At 38.9% G+C, this 22,055-nt stretch overlaps 1 protein-coding gene and 1 long non-coding RNA gene across 10 annotated transcripts in view; one reads left to right on the forward strand and one right to left on the reverse strand.

Moving 5' to 3' along the window:
* Positions 1-17: 17 nt before the first annotated feature.
* On the forward strand, positions 18-9,426 carry LOC133240329 (uncharacterized). Its single transcript, XR_009734196.1, has 3 exons — positions 18-105; positions 1,602-1,740; positions 9,305-9,426. It is a non-coding gene; the product is annotated as an uncharacterized LOC133240329 (long non-coding RNA).
* The window catches only part of ARID4B (AT-rich interaction domain 4B), a 138,782-nt gene continuing 121,725 nt past the window's right edge, over positions 4,999-22,055 (reverse strand). For 7 of the 9 annotated variants that reach the window (XM_061404864.1, XM_061404862.1, XM_061404868.1 and 4 more), the window contains 5 exons: positions 16,575-17,789; positions 13,276-13,389; positions 10,637-10,852; positions 9,422-9,568; positions 4,999-6,747 (listed from right to left, as the gene is read on the reverse strand). In XM_061404864.1, coding sequence (XP_061260848.1) covers positions 6,620-6,747; positions 9,422-9,568; positions 10,637-10,852; positions 13,276-13,389; positions 16,575-17,789 — 1,820 coding nt within the window. In that variant the 3' untranslated portion in view covers positions 4,999-6,619. Of the gene's footprint in view, positions 6,748-9,421; positions 9,569-10,636; positions 10,853-12,461; positions 12,618-13,275; positions 13,390-16,574; positions 17,790-22,055 lie in introns of those variants that run through there. The other 2 variants (XM_061404869.1, XM_061404870.1) reach the window with 2 other exon arrangements.

Raw genomic sequence — 22,055 nt, forward strand, 5'->3', positions numbered from 1 at the left:
ACTTAACTCTCTTTGGCTGAGACCGAGTCTTCTTCCGTGAATAGTTCAGGTCTGAAGTAGGAATAAGAATCAGCCGCTGTGAGTGGGCTACGAATCCAAGCAGAGGTAAAACACGTACGAGAATCTCTGCGTTGTCGAAGACAGAGGAGGTGTGTCGGGAAATGAGGTTACAAAGATGTAGGTCACACTGTATTAACAAATGACGAATCGGTGTGAAGGATACATGGGGCTCCTTAGTGCTGCTCTTGCAACTTTTCTGAAATCTGACATAATTTCAAAGTAAAATTGAGAAGAAATTGTGGTAGACCACAGCTCTAACCTGGGCTTCCCTTGTGGCTCAGACGGTAAAGAATCTGCCTGCAACGCTGGAGACCTCGGTTCGATCCCTGGGTTGAGAAGATCCCCTGGAGGAGGGCGTGGCTACCCACTCCAGTACTCTTGCCATGGACAGAGGGAGCCTGGCGGGCTACAGTCCATGGGGTCTCAAGAGTCGGACAGGACTAAACGACTAAACAGAGCACACGCACAACTCTAACCTGCTCTGCGCTATTACACCAGAAAAAGGAGAACCTTGGCTCTCAAAGCCTGAAGAATCCCCATGGACAGAGAAACCTGGCGGGTTACATTCCTTGGGGTCGCAGTTCAGTTCAGCCGCTTGGTCGTGTCCGACTCTTTGGGGTCGCAGAGTCGGACACAACTGCGCGACCAAGCACACTGCATTGGCTCTCAAAGCTAATGCGATTTTCTCAACCTACTCAGCGTGCGTGATAAGTCGCTTCAGTCGTGTCCGACTCTGCCATCCTATGGACTGTAACCCGCCAGGCTTCTCTGTCCATGGGATTATCCAGGCCAGAATATTGCCAGGAGTTGCCATGCCCTCCTCCAAGGGATCTTCCCTACCCAGGGGTCGAACACACGTCTTTAAGTCAGCTGTATAGGCAAGTGAGTTCTTTTACCACTAGCGCCACCTGGGAGGCCCCCACCTCCAAAGCCTGCTTTTTCCCATCACCTAGTTATTTCATAACCTGTCATTCCTTATTTTTGTTATGCCTTCCTCCACTATTATCCTCCTCTTTACCCCTCATTGTCACCAGCAAAATTGTACCCATCCTTCAAGGCCCAACTCACTTGGTAAAATTCCCTGCCATTTACAATAGAGATGAAATAGTGTCTCTAGATACAAATTGGTCTCTTATTCATCCTGTATTCTGTATCCCCACTCACCATACCTAGTGAGTATGTGGTAAACGGACTTTGAAGTAATAAAAGATAAATATTAGATTATCATTAGTCATTGACTCAGTAGTTTGGGTGATGAAAGCAAGTGACCTTGAATCTTTGGGGACAGACTTGCTATTTTTGGAGAGCTGCTTAACAAGTCACTGGGAATGTATGACCTTTTTTATAGTCCACATCAGATAACATGATGGTAAACCATTATTTGCTTGGCCCTGATTTTGCTTTGAGTCCCTCAGTTTGACTTCCCATAATTGTGACCTTGTGGTATCTCACAAAGAGAAAAACTGTCCATATCTGCAACTCAAGCATCTCCATCTATTGTATACCATCCAAAGAAGATATTTTGTTCACTTTTCTTTCAGAATGTCTTCCAATCAGATTCCTTCCTCACTCTTAAGATTTCAAGAATCACTTCCTATCTGGAGCACCGTAACCTCATTGAATCTGGCCTTCCTGACACTTCCTCTCCACACTAGCCTACTGCATTCCACTTCCAGATGAGTATGTTAAATGCTAAATTAAGATTTGCATCTCCTCTATGTTACCATCACACCAATCATCGCGTTTCTTGTATGCTCATACACTGCCCTCGTTAAAGCTCTTATGCACGTTTTAACCATGTAATTTAGTGCTTAATTTTCAGTTCAGTTCAGTCGCTCAGTCATGTCCGACTCTTTGCGACCCCATGAATTGCAACACACCAGGCCTCCCTGTCCATCACCATCTCCTGGAGTTCACTCAAACTCACGTCCATCGAGTCGGTGATGCCATCCAGCCATCTCATCCTCTGTCGTCCCCTTCTCCTCCTGCCCCCAATCCCTCCCAGCATCAGAGTCTTTTCCAATGAGTCAACTCTTCGCATGAGGTGCCAAAGTACTGGAGTTTCAGCTTTAGCATCATTCCTTCCAAAGAACACCCAGGGCTGATCTCCTTTAGAATGGACTGGTTGGATCTCCTTGCAGTCCAAGGGACTCTCAAGAGTCTTCTCCAACACCACAGTTCAAAAGCATCAATTCTTCGGCACTCAGCTTTCTTCACAGTCCAACTCTCACATCCATACATGACCACTGGAAAAACCATAGCCTTGACTAGACGGACCTTTGTGGGCAAAGTAACGTCTCTGCTTTTCAATGTACAATCTAGGTTGGTCCTAACTTTTCTTCCAAGGAATAAGCATCTTTTAATTTCACGGCTGCAGTCACCATCTGCAGTGATTTTGGAGCCCCCAAAAATAAAGTCTGACACTGTTTCCACTGTTTCCCCATCTATTTCCCATGAAGTGATGGGACCAGATGCCATGATCTTCGTTTTCTGAATGTTGAGCTTTAAGCCGACTTTTTCACTCTCCTTTCACTCTCATCAAGAGGCTTTTTAGTTCCTCTTCACTTTCTGCCATAAGGGTGGTGTCATCTGCTTATCTGAGGTTATTGATATTTCTCCCAGCAATCTTGATTCTAGCTTGTGCTTCTTCCAGCCCAGTGTTTCTCATGATATACTCCACATATAAGTTAAATAAGCAGGGTGACAATATATAGCCTTGACATACTCCTTTTCTTTAATTTTATGATTTTATATATATAGAGAGAGAGAGAGAGAAAGAGAGAGAGAGAGGGAGGGAGAGAGAAAGAGACTTCCCAGGTGGCCAATGGTAAAGAATCCACCTGCCAAGCTGGAGACACACGTTCAATCCCTGCACTGGGAAGATTCCCTGGAGAAAGAAATGGCAAACTGATCCAGTATCCTTGCCTGGGAAATCCCATGGCGGGCTACAGTCCATGGGGTCTCAAAGTCGGACATGACTTAGGGACTAAGCCACAAATATATATTACTTCCACAATTAAATCATGGAACTATTCCTCTGGGAGATTTACCTCTTATACATACAAAACCCATCATATGATGTTAGATAAAATTCCCTAAATAGTAGCTTAAGTTTAGACAAAAGGTGGAGAAATGGCCTTTGGAATTTCAACAAAGAATGAAAGGCAGCCCACACTTTGGAAGGAAAATGGTTACGTATGCAAGAGACATTGGTTGGAGACAGTTAAAAAATGATCCACACTGCTATTAAGAACTGTTTTTTTAACCATTTAGAGATCACCAATGCCTTTGAATAGTTTCTTAAACTTATAAGGGCTCTTTTCATTAAAAAAAATACATTTTGTAAAAAACATTAGGGGTTTCATGAAATCTACTCCACTATCTCCAATCTCCCCAGGTTATTAAAATTTACAAGATCTCACCCTCAGGTTATTTCAGAAGGAAAAAAAGGTTTTGGAGAACACTAAAAAACATATCATCTTAATTTTATCTGAGATTGTAAACTAGTTTGGTAAAATGTAGTTTAGGTGATCAGGGAAAAAAAAGTCGAATTCCAGAAATGCCATGAAATTCTCAAACTCTCTGGAGAAGCTGGGAAGAAACAGGCAAGCAAGAGGGCAGAAAAACCCAACAGTATAAAACCTCAACTCCAAAGCTGATCATCATTGTCCTTTAGAGCACTCTTTCTGTAACACACCAAGTAGATGATATTGGGAGTTTCTTGAAAAACAGGGTTTCATGATCAGGTAAAACTAAAAACAGTAGGTTAAGGAAAAAACTTCCCTAAAGTTTAAAATATGCTAATATTATAGCTCTAAGAGGCTTCCCAGGTGGCACAATAGTAAAGAATCTACCTGCTAATGCAGGAGACCCAAGAGACTTGGGTTCCATCCTTGGGCTGGGAAGATCCCCTGGAAGACGAAATGGCAATACACTTCAGTTTTCTTGCCTGGAGAATCCCATGGACAGAGGAGCCTGGAAGGCTACAGTCCATGGGGTCTAAAAGAGGTGGATATGACTGAGTGATTAAGCACACACACACTGAAGCTCTAAGAAGGGAATGTGCTATATATAAGCCTTTCCAAAATATATTTGATAATAAATTCTCAGAGCATTTCCAAGGAAATACCAGGGACTGGTATTCCAGAATCTCATTTTTGAGAAGCACTGTTCTATAAATTTAAAAACTCATCCCTTAAATGTTAAACTTCTGTGAAAACGGTCATCACAAAAGTGAGTCAAAAAGTAAACATTTGGGCTTTTGGGGCCTTGAAAAAAGTTTTTGTTTTACAGAAAGGATTTTCTCATAGTGGAAAGGTCATTAAATGAGGCGAAAAACCCTAATTACTGATTTTAAAGGTTTGGAGCAATATAGTGGTTCTCAACCTAGATGCATATTAAAGTCACTGTCCACCACCTTAAAAAAGAAAAAAAAAGGAAATCAATATCCAGGTATCATCCCAGACCAATTAAATATGACTTTTTGAGGGTGGACCCTGGGTATTGACTATTGTTTTAACAATGCCCAGATGACTCCAAGGTGTACTAACGGGGTCAAGTACACTAAAAGCTTAACGGAGTCACAAGGTCTAATTACATTAAAAGACAAGAATAAAAAAGCTGCTAGTAATGGTTTCAAGTGTTAAAAGAAAAAGCTTTTTTGATTTTTCTTCTTTAGACAAACCTACAAGTCATAAGTATTCATGTTCAGACTCAAGCTGAACAGTGTATGCAAAGATATAAGAATGCCTAATAACTCCTTACATAAATCTGGTTAATGGACTTTCAATTCCTGTAGGCAGAATATTCCCTTTTTAAAAAAAAAAATAATCCTTTCTGATCATATATGCTGGAAACGAATGTTTTGGTCAGTCATCATACAGAAACTAAACTAAAATGAACTAAAATTACTTAACCTTTTAGAAACAAAATCAAGGATTCACAAACTATGGCATTTTATTTCAGAGCCTTTGCTTACATTTGTACAATATATTACATAATTCTTCATTGTTTGCAGATCCTAATATATACTTTATAGCTTTTATTCTATAAGCTTTTCTTCAAGGTTTTGCTGTCAACAAATCTTTACAGTCCTGTACAAATTTGAATAACTTGAAACCATTTTCAACAAAATTAGTTACTGTAAGCACACACTACAAGACTGAAAATGCTTTTCTTAGAAAAGTTGAATGTAAAGGATTCTGACACGTTAGCATCTACAACAAAACGCTTCGAAATTCTCACATGTCGTATTGCCAGAAAACAAATAAAACATGCCAGCTCCATCCAAAAAAAGTACACAGAACTACAATTAAAACAGTAAAACAGTCTGTACAGTAAAGTACTGTGTATTAACAGTGCCAGGTATTAAATAGCTTGAATGAACACATCCGCAATATACAAATGTCTTACAAAGGTGTAGAATTAAATACAAGTGCCAAACAGAACAGAGATTGGAATCATACAACATAAAGTCAACACAAGTGAAAACAATTTTGCGTTCATTTTGGATTTTATACAAGGCATTTAATTTTTATAGGCCTACCACCCCAATTAGCTATTTATACTTAAAATAACAACCATCCTTTTGAGACAGTTCATAGCAACAGCCTTGAACCATACTAATAAAGTTTACTTGTTCCTGAAGTCCTCTTGTTGTAGCTCATAATAAAATAAGCAATACAAATGAATTATCTGTATTTAAGGAAAAAGAAACATTTACAAGAAAACACAAAAATATAACTGTTATAATTCATTATGAATAAATATACACTTTGAACTGGCTAAGTACAATCTTTATACATTGTTTAAGATTTAATACAGTTTATTAGCCATTTTCTTTTTTCACACAATGTATTATATCAAAATTAAAAAAAAATACTGATTTATAGAAAAATGGCAAAGTACAGTAGTTCCATTCCAATTTGAAGGGGCATGAAAAGCCACTGCAAGACCTTTTAGCCTAATTCAAACCTGTAAACATGTTCAGTCTTTTTTAAAGAGAATCTTTAATATTTGGTTATCAGGATTGATGTCTAACATCCTGTTAACTGCAGGTTTTGAATTTATTACATGTGCTTGACTTATACAATTAAAGCCACCGTAAGGTGACTTGCTTTAAAAAACAATTAGCTTGTACAAATGAAAATAGGTTCATATTTTTTCATAAATAAATGGAAAAATATCAAATGTTCCAGCTTTAACAAAATACAAGGGAATACATATACAGTAAGTTTTCTTAACATGTTCTGGCCACCCAATGACTACGCTTACTGTATTGTCTCTACAGGCAGTGAAAAGCCTCCATTTGCCACAGTGGAAGGCCTTCAAGTTACCAGACACACAATTCCCAGACAAGTTGGAAACAATTATTGCTTGAGGAAAAGCAGTCCATTGTACTTTTTCTTCATAAAAAAAGTGCACTTAAGTGCCAAGTCAGCTTGTCAAGAAACAACTTTAAATATAAAATAGTGCTTGTCTGATTTGTTTGTGCCGCTGTGCAGTATAAAAAGGCGTGGCCTCAGAGCCGGAAGTGCGCAGTGCCTGGCCAGCCCCGCCGTCACCTGCACTCGACCGACACTCCGTTCTGAGGCGCGCCGGGCATGGGCGGTTCAGCCAGCGCCAGCATGACAGCAGCCGTTATGGAGCTGGATGAAGGCGAGGACGACGACGAGGAGGTGGCAGCACCTGAGAGGAAGGGAAGCCGAGAGCTTAATAACTGCAGAAAGAAGCAACACACTAGTCCTCTAAACTAAGATTCTGCTGTAGTCTCCAGAATCATTTAGCTTACCACGAGAGCAGTCAATTTTTAGGATACCATAACGTACACAAAGGAGAATCTAGTGCACCTCACGTAAGGAGACACTGCCAAACTACAGAAGTGACAACAAAGGAGAGACCAGGGAGCGTTCCTGCACTGTTCAAAGGAAAATAAACTGTGGGCTCTGTCCATGGAGATATGGAAATAAAATAAAGGGTAGACTTTCAGTAATAATGAAACCAATGTCAAAAAAAACCTTGGAATTCAATAGGAAAATCTTAATCTATCCCCAAATCTTTTCCCCCTTCCAATTCCTGTATTTTTCTGCTTCTGGAGTTCCTTATGAAATGAAATAGTGATGAGAATCGAGGGCTAACTGCTTTTTAAAGTTGGGAAAAATAACTACTACTACACATCACATTGTAACTACTGCCTTTTGTTCCACTTGGTTTACAAAGCAAATGACACATTATTATTTTCCTCAAAGAAATTCTCTCAGTGTTATAAATCAGCATTTCAAAACTTATGTTTTATGGAATATATGCACAAGGTTAAAAAAAAATCATTCAGAGATGGGAAATAAGGGGTAAAAATGAATCTTCCTCTGATTCAGGACCCTCCTTGTCTTCCAAATTCCCCTCCCCACTGTTACCCCCACTGTTAACAACTGCGCCACCATCTTTAAAACGCCACAAGAAGGACTGGTAAATTACTGCCCCAGGGCCAAATCTGGTCTGCCTATTTTTGTTAAGAAAATCTGACTGGAACACAACTATGCCTATTTGTTTAGATCTAGCTTATGGCAGATTTCATACATACGATGATAGGGTCCAGTAGTTCTAGAGACTACAAGGTTCACAAAGCCCAAAATATTATCTGTCTCTATAGAAAATGTTTGCAACCCCAGTTCTAGAGGAATTTTATCTGTAGAATCTAGACACATGACATGCATATTTAAAATGAGAACACTAGTAACTTCGTTTTTAAAAATGCAAGTGGAAGCATAGTACAGAGTCTAAGTAGGTTTTTACACTTAACAATCTGAGATGTTCCTTATCAGTACATACATAGATTTACCTTTTTCTTTTCAAAGCTGAATAGTTTTCCATTATATTTATGAACTGCAACTACTTTAATTCCTAGCCTTTTGCTGTTACCAACAACAAATGAATACTTCAGAGCATTATAAATAAAAATTTAAGTATTTAAATATATTATTGGAGAATACAATTTAAGGATTTCTATCTTCTACTATAAATACTACCATAACAAACTTATTTGTGGCCACATATTCTTCCTTGGGACCCATTCTTGGAATTGGAGGTAGCCAGTTGTCCAAAGACACGGTCAAACCATTTCCCAAGATAATTGGGCCTGTGGTCCATCTACTTCATTTTATTATGCTTTGCTTTACTGTGTTTCAAAGATACTGTTTTTTACAAACTGAAGGTTTTCGCCAATCTTGCATCCAGCAAGTCTAGTGGCACCACTGCTTCCAACAGTATTGCTCACTTTGTGTATGTGTCGCATTTTGATAATTCTTACCATAATTCTAAGTTTTTCATTGTTATTATATTTGTTATGGTGGTGGGAGCAGTGAGTTTTGATGTTACTATTAAAATTGCTTTGGGATATCATGAACCATGCTCATTATTATAAAAGAGTGAACTTTTTGATTACTAACATAATAACATAGGATTTAGAATAAAACAAAAACTTAAGCTGATGGAACAGCAGCAGGGTTTGAGAAAACTGACTTCAATTCTGAAAGAAGTTCTACTGTGGGTAATATGCCATCAAACAACACTGCAGAGAAATCATTCATGAAAGGAAAAGCCAATTGGTAGAGCAAACTTCAGAGTACTATGATGTAGTCTTATGTTAAAAAACTGCCACAGACACGCCAACCTTCAGCAATTAGCACCCATCAACATCGAGGCAAACCCTCCACCAGCAAAATGATCACAATGAAGGCTCAGATGCTGGCTAGCATTTTTAGCAATTAAGTATTTTCAACTGAGGTACGTTTATTATTCTTTGGAACATGATGCTATCGCACACTTAACAGACTACAGTACAATGTAAATATAACTTTCATATGCACTAGAAAACCAAAGAAATTCCTATGACACGTTATTGTGACATTTGCTCTTTTGTGACAGTATGGAAACGAACCGACAACATCTTGGAAGTAGGCCTGCACTTTGTTTCAGCAGCCCTGTCAGATTAAAACAACCCCCTTCCCTCAGATTTTAACCTCTCTCATTCCCTCTGGTCCTTCAGGTTCAATGCAAATGTTACAGCCACTCTGAATATAACACAACCCACCCAATCACTGCCTTAGCGTTGCTCCACTCTGTTCACAGTGCTTTGTACTATCTGACATATTACTAGTTGTTGGGGGGGAAGCAGATGGTAAGCTCCATGGAATTGAATATTATGGTTTGAGATAATTATTTTAGATAAAGTTTTTCGATTTTATAGATGAAGAAAATAAGCCAGAGCAGTTATTGCCTGAAGAATCACAGACACAGTTCACATGAGCCCAACTGTCGAGTCAAAACTCCTTTGTGTTTAGGTAAATTAAGTAAAAACACTTACTTTCTCTTTCTTTCTTCTTTAAACGCTTTCTCCTCCGATCTATGGAAGCTACTTCAGATTTTAATGATAGATAATGTTTTCTGATTTCTTGCAGTTTTTCTTGAAGAATTGTAATGCGTTCAGCACTTGTCATATTTTCCAGGTCCGCTGTGAATTTAAAACTTTCATTAATATGCATTTGTGAACAAAATTTTAATATATTAGAGAATATATAGTGTGGTTGCAGAATGAGGTCAAGACAGAGAAACTTTAAAAAAAGGCTTATAAATACTGTTTGCCTATTTTCTCCCCAGCCTAAAAAAATACCCAGCACTAATACATGCAAGGTAATTTTTGAATGAATGTATAGAATTAAAGATCTTATGACCTAAATAAACATGGAGGTTAAAATTTCCACATTTGTGCCCCACCTCCCCCCCCAAAATCCACATATGTGTATAGCATCACCACAGTACATCATTAAAAATACTTAGAAATAAGACTGGAAAGACACCAAAATGTTTAAATTGCATATATTTTTGAATGTTAGAACTCTGAACAAAATTTTTTATCTTTTTCTTATCTTCTTTTGATCTTTTTAATAACTATGCATAACTTTAAAATTGTTAGAAAAATTTTCAAATGCTCTGAAGCAATTTTCAATCTCCTAAGAGTATTTCCTTGCATGAGAAACTCTGAAGTAGTCTCTTTTTAAGAAGAAAAAAAAAACTTGTAATGGCTATTTTTCAGGTATACAAAGGTGCAAAGAGTAGTATAACAGAGTCACATATACTCATCCAGCTTCAATAATTAGCAATTCATTGTAAACTCTGTCTCATGTATACCCTGAACAATCCACTTCCCAGGAGCAACACTAGATTTTTTATAGTAAATTTCTGACATTATATCAGAAATATCTAGTCAAGGTTGATATGTGCCTCAAATGCCTTAACATACTGAGTAAAGTCAGTCAGACAGAGAAGGGGAAATATCACATGACATCATTTATACGTGGAATCTAAAAACTGACGACAAATGAACTTACAAAACAGAAAAAGACTGACAGAGAACAATCTTCTGGTTGCTGGGGGGAGAAGGATGGCGGGAAGGGATAGTTAGGGAATTTGGGGGACATGTACACACTGCTGTATTTAAAATGGATAACCAACAAGGGGAAAAAAATTACTGGGAAGAAGTTTCTATTGCTTCACCTCTAACTTAGCATATGTCACTTACACATCTGAAAACTCCATTTGTAAACTTTGGGTAATCGATTACTGGGTTCCTTGAGGTCAGCATCCTTATCGCCATTCTTTCCGCATTTTCCTGGAGACTGCGTCCTAGCAGGAGATTTGGTACCATGAGCCTTCATCCCAGTGGAAACTGATTTGATGGGCTGAGTCTTAGTTACACTTTCACCAGCAGAAAGTTCTTCACTATCACTACTATTTGCTGAAAAAAAAATTTTTTTAAAGCATCAGTAAACAGAAAAGTAATCATAATTTGTTACAGATTTTAGTGGACAATTTAAAAATTAACCATTTCAATTCACTACTACAGTAAACAACTTGCTTTACAGACCCTGACTAAAAACTTGAAAATCAAGTATAAACACAGCAGCACAGCAGTTAAGGAAAACAAAAACTCTTCTTACCTGAACCGCCAATAATGTGTTTTTAAAAAATACTCAAAGTAATCTTTCATTATATCTGGTAGATTACCAAATATGCAGTAATTATTCAAATAGCTTTTAACTCTACTATATTAAAATATATATAGATAGTAGAATACAGCATTTTTTTAAATGAATCATATGAAATCTTCTTAATTTCATATTTTAAATTGTGTACATGCGACACTTTCCTACTTCTCTGGCCAAATCAATGACACATAATCATTACATTCCATAAAGAGTTCTTTGAAAATAAATTCTAAATTTTAATATATACAATAATTTCTTAAGAAACTCCTACATCATAACCTGTTGACTAAAATAAATCATAGGTTTTACCCTGATAAATACATTCAGTAATTTATGAAGAATTCAGAAGTCTATGTAATAATGTTAAATCTGCCTTTGTTGATTAAAACCTCAACAAAGTGTGTGAGTGTGTGTGTGTGTGCGCACGTACTCAGTCGTGTCTGACCCTTTGTGACTTTATGGACTGTAGCCTGCCAGGCTCCTCTGTACATGGAATTTCCCAGGCAACAATACTGGTGTGGGTTGCCATTTCCTACGTCAAGGCATCTTCCTGACCCAGGAATGGAACCTCTGTCTCTGTTTATCTCCTGCATTGGTAGATGGGTTCTTTATCACTGTGGCACCTGGGAAGCCCAAAGCCTCAGAACCAGAATGGAAATCTTTAACATCTTGACATGTGAATAGGTGATGGGATTGCTATTTCCATAAATTACCTCTTTCTGGATACAAAGCATTACTGTAGATTCTATGAGAGTTAATTCATTTGACTAAATTATTCTCAGAGAACTGTTTCCTCATTCTGATTTACCAAGATATAAGTCCAATAATTAAAATGTTAGCATATATAATCAACAGTTATAGCTCAAAATTACATGAATATGTCAACTGACTTGTTGAAAATGAGCCGTCTTGGAAAATATCATTTAAAAGTCTTGAAGATAAAAACATCACAATGTAATTAAAAAATGGCCTTGAATATCCTTTCAGTTACTCCATATGTGGCATCAATCTGGCATCAAATTTATCCATTTTCTTTTATCAATTCTTCATTTAACAATAAGCTACCCTCCAAAAAATATAGTTCAGCTGTAAAAAACTGAAAAGTATTCCAGATAGCAAAGACACAGAACAACTCCTCCCCACTGTGGTGTTCAGGAGTAAAGAAACTACACCACTCTTTTGTACATGTCTTAAAAGAATCCGTTCCCAGTCCCCCCACTGCTGCTCTGGAACCCCTGGCAACTCCTAGCTCAGCCACCCAAGGCTTGGCCCCACTCTGATGCAGTGGTCTGCCTCAGCTTGGCTTTCATGGCCTCGCTGAACACAGCCGCCCGGGGCCCCGAAGGATGCCATATTCACCGCCTGGAAGTCATATGGGCTCAGCAGAACCGCGGGGAGCTGGCCGCAAAACCCTTTTCTGCACTGAAGTGCAGGCAAGCCGGCCGATAGCAAAGGTCAGGCAGTGGAGGTGGCAGGAATCTCCTGGAAGAGCAGCAGGAGGTCAGTGTGGGGCACCTGAAAAAAAATTCTTTACATATTTTCTGCTTCGTACTTTGTCTATGAGAGAGAGAAAAAACGTGCAGCTCTCAGGAGAAATACAATATATATATTCCTGTAGACTGATAAATAGGAATCATTGCTAAAGTCATTAGTTAGAACATATTTAACCCACGTATTCTTAGAGCTGCTCTTGAATACACAGTTCAGGATATTGAAGATAAAGATAGTAGGCTGCAGCTATTGGAATTACAGCTCTAAAGCTATCTTGATTGTTCTCTTCTAGGCTGATTTTGCCTGAACGGATTACAAAGCAATCAGTTTCACTGTAATAAAAAGAATATATAATTCAAGTATTTAATAATATGTAATATATATAATGCAAAAGAATTTACATATAAAACTAACAAAAATGTTGGTGTTTATATTATACTGGCTATTATTTTTTAAAAAGATTACCTGAATCAGCAATCAATACCACTGCTGAATAACAGCAAATTGCTCAATCCTAGAATCTACCTACAGTCAAAAGAGACTTCTGTGTGATTTTTGCAGGGGTAGAGACAACAATCAAAACATTAACTATCCCATATTCTAAATACCCTTTTCTTAAAGGGAGAAAAAAACATATCCACCATTATCTTCATATTTAAAAAATTAGAGATTTCACACTTACTGCCTTTTCCCTTCTTTTTGTTGTTTACCACTGTAGATTTATGGCTTCGTTTCTGCTTTTTTGATGAATTTCCTCCTCCCTGAGCTTCTTTCACTCTTTTCTGACCTGTACAGGCTTTGATGGGGAAAAAAACTATTAAGTAACACAAAATAAAATCAAGCTTGTCCCCAGGTATAAATTAATTCCACATTTTAGAAGAATAGACCAATTCTGAAACTATAGATGTTCTTTGAGATTTACAAGTTATCACAGAAATTATTAGAATTTTAAAAAGTCATTAATGAACTGAATTATAACACATAATAAAACTAGAGTTTTTTAAAAAAGCAAATAAAGCACTACCCTGGTGGCTGAGTGGTAAAGAATCTGCCTGCCAATGCAAAAGACATGGGTTCTATCCCTGGTCTGGGAAGATCCCACATGCTGCAGAGCAACTAAGCCTGTGTGCCACAGCTACTGAGCCCATGCTCTGGACCGCAGGAGTCGCAACAACTGAAGCCCTCGTGCCCTAGAGTCCGGCTGGGCAACAAGAGAAGCCAGTGAAATGAGAAGCCTGCACAGAGCAACAAAGAGTAGGCCCTGCTCACCGCTACTAGAGGAAAGCCTGCACAGCAACAAAGACCTAGCACAACCAAAAATAAATAAACAAATAAAAATGTAAAAATAAAACAAAGCATGCACATCCTTCTTGGCCGATGGTTAACATATATACCGTTTACAAATCCAGTACAGTAGTTCTAAAAAACATTTCATCTTCTTGGTAGGAAGTTTTTCCAAAATATTAAGTCTCGCTTTTCTTCAAGGATTAGCCCGTCTTACCTTCCCTGATGTCCAGGCTAGTTCAAATTACAGTTTCTCTACTTCTAATAGGATCCTCAGCATCTGCTGTGTTTCTAGCGTTCTAATTGTATGTATTGTTTTTCAGAATATATAGTAATCCTTTTTCCTGAGACTTATAAAGTCTTATCTCTATTCCACTGTAGTGTCAGATACTATTACTATAACCACAATACAATCAATACTATGATAAAATTATGCCACGTTTGTTACTGCTGCTGCTGCTAAGTCACTTCACTCGTGTCCGACTCTGTGCGACCCCAGAGACGGCAGCCCACCAGGCTCCCCTGTCCCTGGGATTCTCCAGGCAAGAACACTGGAGTGGGTTGCCATTTCCTTCTCCAATGCATGAAAGTGAAAAGTGAAAGTGAAGTCGCTCAGTCGTATCCAACTCTTAGCTACCCCATGGACTGCAGCCCACCAGGCTCTCCCGTCCCTGGGATTCTCCAGGCAAGAACACTGGAGTGGGTTGCCATTTCCTTCTCCAATGCATGAAAGTGAAAAGTGAAAGTGAAGTCGCTCAGTCGTATCCGACTCTTAGCGACCCCATGGACTGCAGCCCACCAGGCTCCTCCGTCCATGGGATTTTCCAGGCAAGAGTACTGGAGTGGGGTGCCACTGCCTTCTCCAATGTTTGTTACTAAAAGTTTCTTAATCCTGTTACAATGGTAACATATACAAGACATGGTTTTGTTGGTAAAAAAAATTGAACAAGCTATTTTAAATGTTTTCTTTGCAACTTTTTAGTTGTTTTTTTAATGGGTTACATCTAATTGATAACTTTTCCTAAGGCTATTTTAATATAACAAGGTGAACCATAAAGAAAGTGATTTAGATATTACCTATATTAAAGTACAGAATCTTAACAATAATTGCCATATTTCTCTCCAAAAGAGTTTAATTCTGAAACTTTCATCTCCAAGAAATAAAAAGCTTACTGTAGGCTAACCTGGAAGGCAATCTGAAATCTAAATTGTAAAACTTACATTTTTACTTTTAATATAAAGTCAAGTCTTCAATATCTGCAGATAAATTTGCTCCTTTTGCAGACAAAAGGAGCCATATTAAACAGGTGCTTAAGAATTTATTTTTAAAGAGATACAAATTCTAATAAGTTCTGTAATATGCTTTGATTTGATAAGACAGATATATCCTAAATGAAGTTCTCAAACTGCTTACTTTTTAAGCTAGTTAAGATTAAGATTCAAAAGGGTAATACTGACCTAGTCTATCAGAAGACAAGCTATCAAATTTCTTGTTGAAAACACATCTCAATCTTTCATAAGATATGAGGAGCACGGTGAGGATGCAACCTCTTCAGAATTATGATTAAAAGTTCATTATATTATTATTGAAAGCTTTTCTAATCATCTGCAATAAATGCTTCTTTTATCTTGAGGATATTTATGCCTGGATAATTCAATTCCATGAGACAGTACAACACACAAACATAATCACAGTAGCTATGTGTATAAATATTTAAATAAAAAAAGATCATTGAAATCTGCAACTATCTTTTTTACTTAATATTTTTTGAAAAATGTTTTATTTGTGTGATAGTTATGTCAATTATGTCTCAGGGAAACTAGAAAACGAAAAGAAAAAAGGTTTATGAGAGAAAACTTAAAAGTTAACTAATTTGGTCTAGATTGTATCTCTTTAAGTTTACCTAAAAACCTGAAATCAGTATAATAAAATGATATGTTACATAACATATATACCCGAGTGCTTTACACTGGAAAAGTGTGTTTCAAAGCCAAGTGTCAGCTTACAGTATGATTTAAAGACACCTGAATGAAGTGGTTTTTAAGAAGAATGATGTCAGAAGTATAGCTATGGCACCAATAAAAAGCCACCAAGACTTCAGGGAAGTACAACACAGACATTGGTCCTTCAATTTGGAAGCTAGGCAACCAAGCAAGCATCAAATTCCTTTACAAACTCTCACATAGTAGTCAGGCTCAAAAATCAGTTTGACATGGTTATCTGAGGAGAGCATAGCCTGGACAGTTGGTTGCTCCAAACCCCTACATAGAGAACTTTGGTTAAGGGTGGACGAGTCCATCAATAAATCAAAATGTTAGTGACAAACTGCATGGGACAACTGCAAAAACAACATTAAAGAAATACAGTTAAGCTGCTCATGCCATGTAGTCAACCAGTATATAATGAGTTTTCAAACAGGTCTGGATTTGGGCCTGGGTGCATTTTCTAATAAACAGCACATGATCTGGTCCACTGAGAAACGTCACAGGTGGCTGAAGTGAAACAAACACTCAATTCTCAAGCTGTTACATGCATCCCATCCTCCATTACCCAAATTACCTTTCACATGGCCATTTTCACCACGTTCACACAAGTACTCCACGTAAACACCTCATGTTGTAATGAGGGACATGAAACCCCTGCAACCGTAAGGGGGCGGAAATCGTAAACCATGACACTGGGGCCTATGGCCTCACCTTTCTCGGGATGCTCTGCCTCAGGCTGATTGCTGCTGCTCGAGCTCACACTGGCATCAAAGCCCGTGGGCGAGCTGTTCCCTTCTGACTGCAGGTCCTGGAGCTCCCCAGCGACACTGTCCACTTCGATCGTGCTGTCGGTCTCACTCTTGATGCTGCGGACTTCTTCATGGTTTGGGGCCAGCGGCTCTGACACTGTTACAGAAGGTGGCTGCCGACCGGCTTCCGTCACGGTGACTGAGGAAGGGGACTCGGGTGTCGTGGGAGGGGTATTGAGCACTGAATTGCTGCCACTGCTCGGAAATTCCGATTTTTTGTCACTGACCTCCGCTGGCTTCTCCTCAGTGGGTTTGCCCTCTGCACTCGCTGAGGGCGGAGCGGCCAGATCGGTGTTGGGGGAGCAGCTCTCCTCCTCGGCCACAGTCTGCAGGGACCCCTCAGTCGGCCCCTCTTCTGGGGCAGGATGGGGTGGGGAGGCTGCAGCCTCAGTGTCAGAGTCTGAGAAAAGCTCCTTCAGCGTTTTTTTAGGCCACTGACCCTGAATACTTGACCAGACATCTTTTCGATCTTTTGCTCTGCTGTTCTGAAGTCTTTCATCAGAGTTATTTAAAAGTTTTATCCTTTTTTCGGCCACTTCTGAAAATCCTGAATAGAAACCAGTTGTCCGTAGAGACTTTCTTTTCTCCTCCAAACCATTGTATTTCTTAGTCGGTGTCACCTTGGCTTTGGACTTTTCTTCTTCGTCCTCATCTGAGGAGCTATTGCTACTGTTTTCTATGCAAAGGGCTTCTTTGTTCTTGGCTTTATCCTCCTTTTTACTGGGGGAGCCACTTTTTAAACACTCCTCAGTATTGCAGTACCTTCTCTTACCACGTTTCACTGGTGGCTTTGAAGATTTATCAGCGGCGTCCTTTTTAACATCCTTTCTCTTTTTTGTGACTTCATCTTCTTCTTCATAGTCAGTATCTTCAGATAATGCTTCCATATCTTTTCTTAAGCTTTCTGGAGATTTTGACAAGGGTTTGGCTATTACCAAATCTGTGTGGACTTTGTTTTCGTCAAGCAAAGATGAACTGTTCTGTTCCTCTTTGGATGTAAGATCATTTCTGTTGTGAGTCAAATGATCAATCTTAGATTCTTCTTTGCCATGGTTATCTAAGTCTTGAACACCTGTTTCATCCTCTTGCTCACTGTCTTCAGCAGAACTTTCAGAAGCTAGAAAAGAAAGAAAAAACAGTGAGTATGATAAGAATACCAGCAATGTCTTCTCTGGGCCCCCTAATGTAAACAAGTATTAGCTCGTATGTTTATAACCACTCCAGGTTGCTAGGTTTTATCCTCATTTTACAACTGAAGAAACTGAGCTTCAGAGAGAAGATATTCACCCAATGATGGAAATGTTATATATCATGACTATAGTGGGAGTGAAACTACTGTATGCTTTTGCCAAAACTCATCATATTGTAAACATAAAACTGGTGACTTTCATTGTTTGTAAATTTTACCTCAATAAAGTAGATTATAAAAAAGAAAGAATCTTCTCCAAATTTATGAGCAGAACATAGTGGAGTCAGGATGTAGTTCCAGGATGTTCAAATTCCAAAGTGTATATTCTTATAAAAGTGTAGTCTTCACTTTCAATGTAGCAATGACAACTCAAAATTTTGTAAGCAATGTATTTCTGCCATAGAGCTTTAAAGAACAACACAATTAACTTTATACAAACATCAGTTCAGTTCAGTTCAGTCGCTCAGTTGTGTCTGACTTTTTTGCAACCCCGTGGACTGCAGCACACCAGGCCTCCCTGTCCATCACCAACTCCCAGAGTTTACTCAAACTCATGTCCATTGAGTCAATCATGCCATCCAACCATCTCATCCCTTCTCCTGCCTTCAATCTTTTCTAGCATCAGGGTCTTCTCAAGTAAGTCAGTTCTTCGCATCAGGTGGCCAAAGTATTGGAATTTCAGCTTCAGCATCAGTCCTTCCAATGAATATTCAGGACTGATTTCCTTTAGGATGGAAAGGTTAGATCTCCTTGTACTTCAAGGGACTCTCAAGAGTCTTCTCCAACACCACGGTTTAAAAGCATCAATGCTTCGGCGCTCAGCTTTCTTTATAGTCCAACTTTCACATCCATACATGACTACTGGAAAAATCACAGCTTTGACTATATGGACCTTTGTCAGCAAAGGGATGTCTGTTTTTTAATATGCTGTCTAGGTTTGTCATAGCTTTTCTATCAAAGAGCAAGGATCTTTTAACTTCATGGCTAACAGTCACTGTCTGCAATGATTCTGGAGCCCAGGAAAATAAAATCTATCGGTTTCCACTTTTTCCCCATCTATTCATCATGAAGTCATGGGATCAGATCCCATGATCTTTTTTGAATGTTGAGTTTTAAGCCAGCTTTTTCACTCTCCTCTTTCATGCTCAACAAGAAGTCTTTTAGTTTCTCTTCACTTTCTACCATTAAGAATGGTATTATCTGTATATTTGAGGTTGTTGATATTTCTCCCAGCAATCTTGATTCCAGCTTGTGATTCACCCAGCTTAGCATTTTGCATGATGTACTCTGTATAAAGGGCTTCCCAGGTGGCACGAGTGGTAAAGAACCTGCCTGCCAATGCAGGAAATTAAAGAGACATGGGTTTGATCCCTGGGTTGGGAAGATCCCCTGGAGGAGGGCATGGCAACCCAATCCAGTATTCTTGCCTGGAGAATGCCATGGACAGAGGAGCCTGGCAGACTACAGTCCATAGGGTCTCACAGAGTTGGACACGCTTGAAATGACTTAGCATACACTCTGCACAGAAGTTAAATAAACAGGGTGACAATATGCAGCCTTGTCGTACTTCTTTCCCAATTTTGAACCAGTCTGTTGTATCATGTCCGATTCTAACTGTTGCTTCTTGACCTACATACAGGTTTCTCAAGAAACAGGTAAGGTTGTCTTGTATTCTCATCTCTCTAAGAATTTTGCACAGTTTGTTATGATCCATACAGTCAAAGGCTTTAGCATAGTCAAGGAAGCAGAAGTAGATGTTTTTCTGGAATTCCCTCGCTTTCCTTATGAGCCAATAAATGCTGGTTATTTGATCTCTGGTTCCTCTGCCTTTTCTAAACCCAGCTTGTTCATCTGGAAGTTCATGTACTATTAAAGCCTAGCGTGAAGGATTTTGAACATAATCTTTATTAGCATATGAAACAAGTACAGTAGTTGGAACATTCCATGGCATTGCCCGTTTTTGAGACTGGAATAAATACTGACCTTTTCTAATCCTGTGGCCACTGGTGAGTTTTCCAAATTTGCTGACATACTGAATGTAGCACTTTAACAGCATCATCTTTTAGGATTTGATAGTTCAGCTGGAATTCCATCTCCTCCACTAGCTTTTTCCATAATAATGCTTCCTAGGGCCCACTTGACTTCACACTCCAGGATGTATGGCTCTAGGTAAGTGATTACACCATCATGGCTATCTAGGCCATTAAGACTTTTTTTGTACAGTTCTGGATATTCTTGCCACCTTTCTTAATCTCTTTTTTCTTCTATTAGGTCCTTACCATTTCTCTCCTTTATCATGCCCATTCTTGCATGAAGTGTTCCCTTGCTACTTCCAGTTTTCTTGAAGACATCTCTAGTCATTCCCATTCAATTGTATTCCTCTATTTCTTTGCAATGATCACTGGGGAAGGCTTTCTTATCTCTCCTTGTTATTCTTTGAAACTCGGCATTCAGTTGAGTGTATCTTTCCCATTCTCCCTTGCCTTTCACTTGTCTTCTTCTCTCAGCTATTTGTAAAGCCTCCTCAGACAACCACTTTGCTTCTTGCATTTCTTTTCTTGGGGATGGTTCTGGTCACTGCCTCCCGTACAACTGTTACAAATCTCCGTCCATAGTTCATCAGGCATTCCGTCTACAAGATCTAATCCCTTAAATCCATTCATCACCTCCACTGTATAATCATAAGGGATTTGATTTAAGGCATACCTGAATGGCCTAGCGGTTTTCCCTACTTTCTTCAATTTAAGCCTCAATTTTGCAGTAAGAAGCTCATGATCTGAGCCACAGTCAGCTCCGGGTGTCATTTTTGCTGATTGTATACAGCTTCTCCATCTTTGGCTGCAAAGAATATAATCAATTTGATCTCGGTATTGACCATCTGGGGACGTCCATGTAGAGTCATCTCTTATGTTGTTAGAAAAGGGTGTTTCCTATGACCAGAGTGTTTTCTTGACAAAACTCTGTTAGCCTTTGCCCTGCTTCATTTTTTACTCCAAGGCCAAACTTGTCTGTTACTCTGGGTATCTCTTGACTTCCTACTACTTTTGCATTCCAATCCCCTATGATGAAAAGGACATTTGGGGGGGGGGGTGTTAGTTCTAGAAGGTCTTGTAGGTCTTCATAAATCAGTCAACTTCAGCCACTTCAGCATTCATGATTGGGGCATACACTTGATTACTGTGATGTTGAATGGTCTGCCTTGGAAACAAATCGAGATCATTCTGTCATTTTTGAAACTGCACCCAAGTACTGCATTTCAGACTCTTCTGTTGAGTATTAGGGCTACTCCATTTCTTCTAAGGGATTCTTGCCCACAGTAGTAGATATAATAGGTCATCTAAATTAAACTTGCCCATTCTCATCCATTTTAGTTCACTGATTCCTAACATGTCAATGTCCACTCTTACCATCTCCTTCTTCACCAGATCCAATTTACTTTGATTCCTGGACCTAACATTCTGGGTTCCTATTCCATACTGTTCTGCACAGCACTGGACTTTACTTTCACACCAGACACATCCACAACTGAGTGTCATTTCCACTTTGGCATAGGTTCTTCATTCTTTCTCGAGCTACTAATTATTACTGGCTGCTCTTCCCTAGTAGCATATTGGACACTTTCTGATCTGGGTGGCTCATCTTCAGGTGTCATATCTCTTTGCCTTTTCATACTGTTCATGGGAAGAGTACTGGAGTGATTTGCCATTCTCTCTGTCAGTGGACCACATTTTTTCAGAACTCTCCACTATGACCCGTCCATCTTGGATGGCCCTACAACAGCATGGCTCATAGCTTCATTGAGTTACGCAAGCCCCTTCACCACGGTAAGGCTGTGATCAATGAAGGCGCAAGTAATACATATAAACAGTGAAAACTAATTTACTCTCATAACAAAATACCAACAGCTCCTCTTTTCTTCCTTCCCCACCTTTCAAAATCTTGTAACTATTTCCATTCATAGTTACTATCATCATCTCTTAATAATATACTATTTGTTGACATATGTAAGCAATGAGAATTCTCTTGTTAATACCTCCATCCCCTCCTGCCAAACTTTGTAAGTGGTGTTGGAAAAGCTGGACTGCTAAATGTAAATCAATGAAGTCAGAACATACCCACACACCATACACAAAAATACACTCAAAACAGTTTAGACTTAAGTTTAAGACATGACACCCTAAAACTCCTAGAAGA

The sequence above is a fragment of the Bos javanicus genome, chromosome 28 (assembly GCF_032452875.1).
Source record: "Bos javanicus breed banteng chromosome 28, ARS-OSU_banteng_1.0, whole genome shotgun sequence".
Taxonomy (NCBI): Eukaryota; Metazoa; Chordata; class Mammalia; order Artiodactyla; family Bovidae; genus Bos; species Bos javanicus.